The 7051-nt window shown below is 33.1% G+C and overlaps 1 protein-coding gene across 2 annotated transcripts; it reads right to left on the reverse strand.

The window, feature by feature from the left end:
- Nucleotides 1-1913: 1913 nt before the first annotated feature.
- Nucleotides 1914-4650, reverse strand: LOC120079511 (myb family transcription factor PHL8-like). 2 transcript variants are annotated; one of them, XR_016530044.1, is made up of 6 exons: nucleotides 4352-4650; nucleotides 4168-4244; nucleotides 4031-4088; nucleotides 3844-3919; nucleotides 3003-3712; nucleotides 1914-2887 (listed from the first exon to the last, which is right to left on the reverse strand). XR_016530044.1 is itself a non-coding variant. In XM_090314546.1 (5 exons), exons 1-5 carry the CDS (start codon nucleotides 4470-4472, stop codon nucleotides 3157-3159), a joined length of 888 nt encoding a protein of 295 aa, XP_090170672.1. In that variant the 5' UTR covers nucleotides 4473-4650; the 3' UTR covers nucleotides 1914-3156. The 2 variants fall into 2 exon arrangements, 1 of the variants encoding a protein (XP_090170672.1); XM_090314546.1 differs by having other exon boundaries at nucleotides 1914-3712.
- Between the last annotated feature and the right edge of the window lie 2401 nt (nucleotides 4651-7051).

The raw sequence follows: 7051 nt of genomic DNA on the forward strand, positions 1-7051 counted from the left end.
ATCGATTGCAAAGAAGAATGAAGACCTAGAAAAGGTTTGAAGAAGTATTCTTCGAAGGTAATCTTTCACATACCTGTGTTTTTCTTCTGCTTAACCATGTATGTCTTTTTTTTTTTTTATTGTTTTCAAATCAAAATTAATAACAAAGTGATTGCTTGTTTTCGCTGCAGTATTTCATCCTTTTAGTAGAATTGGTGATAGATATAAAGTTGGACTGAGATATAAGGAATTGAAGGGATGTGAGATCAAACAATCTTCTCACCTTGTGACCTGTACTAATAATTTTTCCCGTGTGTGGATCTTGAACTTTGCAACGATTAAGAGAAAAACAAATAGTTAGGCAAGATCACATAATTGATTGACAAAGGCAAGATTGAAATTCAAATTATGGAAATGGTAGGTATTTGAAAGATATAATGTGGGTGAGACAGTTGTACCAAGGGGTAGTGACATGGCCGAAACAGAAGAAGATAGAAGCAAAATGTCAGATGTCATATGATTGCAACAATTAGAATCAAGAAGTCGAAAATTACTTGGTGTGACTACAATGGTAGAAGAGTTGGAGTACATTACCTGCCTAAGGAAATATATAACGTTACTGATTGGGAACTTAAGAAGAGAAGATTCAGTGAAAGTGGAGGCAACAACAACAATAGATGGTAAACTAGGTTAAGATAAGTTTCTTGGTTTAGTGGATCTATCCAAAGATAAAGGTGGTTGATTAGGATAAATTTCCAAAATATGGCCTCACTTATGGCAATATTTGCACCCAATGGTAGGAAAATTAGCAAATTTATACTCGTGTAGTTTACAATTCGTGCAAATGTGAAATTCATAGACTTATTTCATAAGAACCATTGAAGAAATAGTTGAAACAAGTGAACCGACTAAATAGGCAAACCAAATCAAGTGAACTTAATCGAACCAAGTTTGTGAAATTGAGCCAAACCAAGACTAAATAAATTGGATTCCAACACAAGGTGAATTTCCACAAAAAGCATGGTCTCCAGGCAAAATTTGATGATAGCAACGAGGTATAGCCGAAATTGAGATGCCAGGAAGGGTTTTAGATGTCTAAGAGGAGGCATGTCTGGTCGACTTGGTTAGCAGTTTGCGAGAGATCTTATATGAGATCTACGAATTTGTAAACAGATAACGGTTGATACATGAAAAGTTTTCGAGGCTTTCTATGAATCAAATAATATTTATATTCTTGATCCTGGACTTCATCTAACAAGTAGTCTTAGTAGGAAGACCGGATCGAACCATAGAGAGCTAAGAGAAAAATTCTCTAAGTTAAATTGGTCTTTGAAAAGCATTAAAAACAGGGGGTGTTGAGTTTGAGTTGACCGGAAAACTAAATTACAGGAAATTAAAGTGTAGTAAAGTAAAATAGATGGAGAGAGAGAAATCACTACACAAAATACCTTCACCAATTAAGAGATTATGAGGCTATCTAAGGATTAATTCATTGATTAATTATGCAAAGATTCATGGGTTATCTAATTACTGAGCCTAATCATTTGTTTGGAAAAGCTAGACAGGCTCCCTAAGGAAAATCAACGTAGATGTCAATTCCTAAATCAACTAAGTATTATCACGCCAACCTACTTACTTAGCTAATCACAGAATTAATTAGAAAATCATATCAAATTGGCTAATCCTAACCTAATGTATTTTCATTTCCTAGGTTTTTTTTATCTTTCATTACTAGGTGATCTATGAAAAGCTAGCAATTGAACCATAAGTATAATTAAAACCTATTGCTACTCAAATTAAAATGTCAAGGTTACAATTACAATGTATAGTGTGGGGAACGAACATACACGTATCAATCACTAAGCTGTTAATTTAACTTACTTATCATGCTCGTCCTAAAAGATCAATCAAGGAATATAAAACAAGAAGAAATAGAGAACTCAAGAACAATTGATGATAACTTCATTAAATCATAGAAAATCACCCAATAAATCTCAAAATCGACGTTTGGACCTTTAGTCGTTCATCAATACATGAATCCTGACGCCAAAATAAAAATTACAAAGCAAAATATGAAGAAATCCCATGTGCTTTGCCCAAGAATGGACACAACCAAGCCTAGTGCTCTGTAAATTGCCTAACTTCTCCTCCCCTTTGAACCAAAATCGAAGATGTATATATATATAAAACCAAGAATGGCCAAAACCAAGTCTAGCTCTCCCTGCCTTCACGTGCCCTCGGATGGAGCACTTGTCACAACACCGAGGTAGTGCTACGACGTGCTTTCATCTTTTGTCAAACTCCAGAGTGTCGCAGTGATCGACCTTTGTGCAACTACTAGAAATAGCGTCATCCATGGCGCTTGGTAGTGCCACTGTGCCAAGCTTCCTAGTGGCATTTTGGTCATTTTCTCCCTCATTGAAGTCCAGTTGCTCTATTTAGCTCCTAATAGTTCTAAATTAACCCCAGCAACTCAGAACGCTCTGTAATGCATGAATTACTCGAAATCCTATAAATACAAATATATAAACACATTATACATCATAAATGACCGAGATTAGAGGCTCTAAGATAATACATTTTAGGTGCTATCCACAGTACTGCACATATCTGATTGGCGGCAGCAATTAAATGGAGAGTATGTGCACGCAGGTCTGACCAATTGATAATCAGTGGGGAACAGATTCGATCGGTGACAAAGATTTTGTCAGACCCCAACGAATAGCATTCAATCTGGAACGACTTTAGCAGTAGGTTTCCCCTGAAGGTGGCGATGGATCTAGAAAAGAAAGACTACAAATCTACAAAGGTTGGCCGACAGCTTGCGTTGGAGGATCTGGGCGCTGGAATGTTGGAACGGAGCTGGGCAGAGGTAGAGTTGGGTGCGAAGCAAGAACGACGACGGAAGCTGGAGCAACGACAGAGATGACTAAAATGAAACCATAATTGCTTTTATATGATATTGATGTTTACATGGTTTAGCTAGCAAATTAACACATAATGTATTTTAACATTGGGTTTACCTTGAAATGTTACTTACGAAATGAAAAACATGCGTTATATACAATAGTACAATACCCCCATTTACACATTTTACAAGCAAATGCCAACTTTTCAGCACCATACTTTCACATATTCATCATAAAATAAATTCCCCATTCATTCAAGACCCCCTTTTCAAAGAAACTCGATCAACAGTGATGCAATTCCTATTGCAGTATTGTCAAATTGTGAATCATTCAAGTCGATCATTCTGAATTCGTCGTGTTCCTCATCACTTTTATGCATTGTTAATCTCTTACAATCTCCCTCAGAAACAGAGCTACTCTGTTCTTTTTCCTTTTCTTTTCCTTTTCTCTTCCTCGTGATTGGGGCCTCTTCTGATGTCTCTGAAGACGTTAAAGAGCTTTCAATGGAACACATTCTTCTTCCCACTCTTTCAAAACCTTTGAAATTAAGTTCTGTTGAGTCAGTCAATTCTGATATAGAAGAGCTCTGACAACCAGAGCTCACCATTGAAGCCAATTGAGAGAGCTCTGCTTTTGCCTCTTCAAGTGCTTCAGAACAACATCCGTACCCTGCAATCGTCTCTTGTGCTTTTCTTAATACTGTCTTTAAATACTTCCCTTGTGCTTCGATTCTCAGCTGCAAATGCCTTTGTACCTCTATTTGTTCTTGCAGTTTCTTCTGTACTTCTAATTGCATTTGTAGAGCTTCTGATATCTTCATGTTCCTTCAATTACCAACCCAAAATAACGAAAAACATAAGATTATTTTGAAACCCAATTCCTCTTTTGGGTGAAACAAAAAGCAAAATCTAAGCCATTTGAAGTGGAAATTCAAAACAGTGGATGGCGTTTTTACTCTGTTTCGTTATGATTTTGAATCCTATCCTTGTTTTCTTCCTCCCCATCAAAATGCCCACCTTTTCTCTGCATCTCTTTGAAGTCAATATCAAAGAAGAAAAAAAAAAAAATTAAAAAGAGAGAGAGGTTAATAATCAGAAGGGAAAACTAAGGGTTAAATGAAGTGTAATGTAATTATAATTAACCTTGAAGCTTGAGATGGGCATTGGTTTCAGATTGCTGGCTTTTACCCAACCTGTATTTCTGATCGAAAATAAACAATATGAGGGATTTTATAACTATATGATATGATACATAATAGAAATTGATTGAAAGGAAAAACCTGTAAATGGCTCTTGAGATGGTAAAGACTAAGGCCAGTGATTCCCATCACTCTCATCAAACTCTTAGGTGTGGCCTCTGCAATCATTTATATACAAAAAAGTTTAAATTAATGAAACAGAAATTAAAAAGAAAAAAAATGAAATGATGTTGATTAAATAGAATAGGAAAAAGAAAAACTGAACTATCTGCTCCACCAAGATGATTGACAGCCTCAACAAATCTTTCATGAAGCTCAGGAGTCCATTTAAGCCTCGGTTTTGCATCAGTAGACAAAACCAAGTTCATGTGCTGATGATTCTGCATAATTATGGTCTTTTTTGTTGGTGTTTAGGTAATAAAAGAAGAAGAAGAAGAAGAAGAAGAAGAAGAAGGGATTTTGTGGGTTATTTAAAAAAGAAAAAAGAATAATAATAATAATAATAATAATAATTCAATTTGATGATAATTTCTTTGAATATCCTTACAAGGAAGCCTGTGTTTGGTTTGTAGTCCTCTTTATATGATCATAAAAAAAAAAGGTAAAAATAAAATGAAGAATTTTTAATATTTTGGTTGTTGCAATGTCCGATGTTCTCACTCCATATCTGGAGGAGACATTGTGGGGTAATGTTATGTTGGAAGGGAATATATGCTCATGAGCTGTGACTTTTTTTCTTTCTATTTTATTTCTTCCTAATTATATTACGTTCATACCAACTTTTCTTTTCATTTTAGGTCATTACACTACACACCACTTTTAGTATACAATAATCGTAAATATAGTTAAATCTACTAGAGATATCATTAGTCTTATTACTAATAGATGCGAAGTTGTCAAAAATAGCTTACAAACCTAACATACTTTTTGAAAAATCGTAAAAATAGTTTTTCTCGATCTATCTCCCATAGAGAATTAGTTAAAAATCATCTTTTTCTAACTTATCGGTCGTTTTGGGTCTTGTCAGTACATGTTGATTACACACGAGATTTGCTAATTTTTTTATGTAATCTCCCCAAATCTTATATTTTTTTTCAAATTTTCTCTATACTCGGTTATGTTTACTAAATATTATATCAAATTATTACTTACTTTTTCAAATCTTTAGCATAAATTATGTTTTCAAAATTATATGAATTTCCAAATTTGCAAATGGATTTTCCAATTATCAATAAATTGATTCAACATTTTTAAATTTTTTGAAAATGTCAAAATTTTTGAAAATTTGGATAAGATTTGGGAATATAAAATCTCAGTGTTAATCTTGATTGAGATTTCACCAAGAAAACTCAAATATATGGATATCAATGTTAATTATGCTCGAAATTTCACAAAGAAATCTCAAATATATAGAATCTCGGTGTTATTTTGCTCGAGATTAGCACCGAGATGTACATAATCTTGGTATATAATCTAGCGATATGTACCGAAAAAATCCCAAACAATTGATAAGTAAGAAAAAGTTGATTTTTTTAAAACTAAAATTTCGTGGTCAATCTCGCCCGAGATGGACCGAGAAAAACTATTTTTACAAGTTTTAAAAAAAGATGCTAGTTTTGTAAAGTAAAAACTTAAACGTGTTATTTTTGACAATTCTCCATGATAGATACAGCTAATAAGAGCCTATATTAGTGATACTGTCTATAACGATAGATTCAGAGAGTTAGATTTAAGGTACATCTGCAAATTCTATTTTGCATTGTGATATATCTGTTAACACATTAAATTTAATTGTTATATTTGCAAGCATCACGTTATCTTATTTTATTGGAATGGTTTTATTCTTCTTTGACTTGAAAGAATGAGAGAATCTAAAGAAAAAAAAAAAGACACAAAAGCAAGATAGAGAGATGGAAGGGGGAGAGAGTCTTAAAAGGAGAGAAAAGATGGGAAAAAAAAAGTGTAAGGTTTGTTTTTATCTTGCTGTTTTCCTCTCTATTGATTCCCATTTGGGCTTTTAGTAAGCCCCACCAAAAACAAAAAAGCCATCATCAAATCACTTTGTTAATGCTCTTTGAGAAATAATTTTGATTTGCCATTATGGATATTTCTTTTCCTGATTGAAAGAGGAACCTAAATGGCTCTTTCTTTTCTTCTTTTCCTTTCTTTCTCTTTACATAATTTTTGCTTTCTTTTCTTCTTTTTTCTTCAGTGTATGGTGTGGTTGGCAGATTCTTTTTGTTCTTTCCAAAGGATGAAGGAATCAAAGAATCTAACCCTTAGATTTCAAAAGCCATCTTCACTAAAGAAAAACTTATCCTTTTCTTTTCCATATTCAACCAAAAACAGAATTATACTAACTAATCCATACACCTCCTTACCAAATTCAATTTGATTCCTTCGTCTTTTTTCATTTTCGTATTATCTTAACCAAACTATGAGGTCAAATGTTTGAATCATTCTGTTGAACTGACCTAAAAACAGAAAGAAAAAAAGATCATTTCTAAAAAGCTAGTGTCACTTGTAAATTTAACTTTATCCGAAATTAATTGAATAGAATTGTTATGAGGTGGTTTGTAAAAGTCGTCGTTCTTTGTGTGTACAAATACGTAAATTTACGAGTCTTTGATTGTTTTGTTCTAAGAACAAATTATTCCTAAAAAATGTAATAAAATAAATAAAACCATATTATCACTTGACTGACCTCACCGAATTATTGGAATTGCTAACTTTAAAGTACATTCACATTTTTTTCTTTAGTTCAACGACACATTATATTGCGTTAAACTAGCAAGGGTGTTTCTAAGTTTCCGGATGTGAATTTATCAATTTCTAAAGCAAACTTTTATTTTTATAAAGGGTTTGGTTTTTTGTTTTTGTTTTTAAAAGTGAAATATATTTCATCCACATTTTTTATAATAATTTGTATCTTTCTGTATAATGGTTGAATTCTTAGCTAAATTTC

This window comes from Benincasa hispida, chromosome 6 (genome assembly GCF_027475165.1).
Source record: "Benincasa hispida cultivar pf3 chromosome 6, pf3_genome.v1.1, whole genome shotgun sequence".
Lineage (NCBI taxonomy): Eukaryota > Viridiplantae > Streptophyta > Magnoliopsida > Cucurbitales > Cucurbitaceae > Benincasa > Benincasa hispida.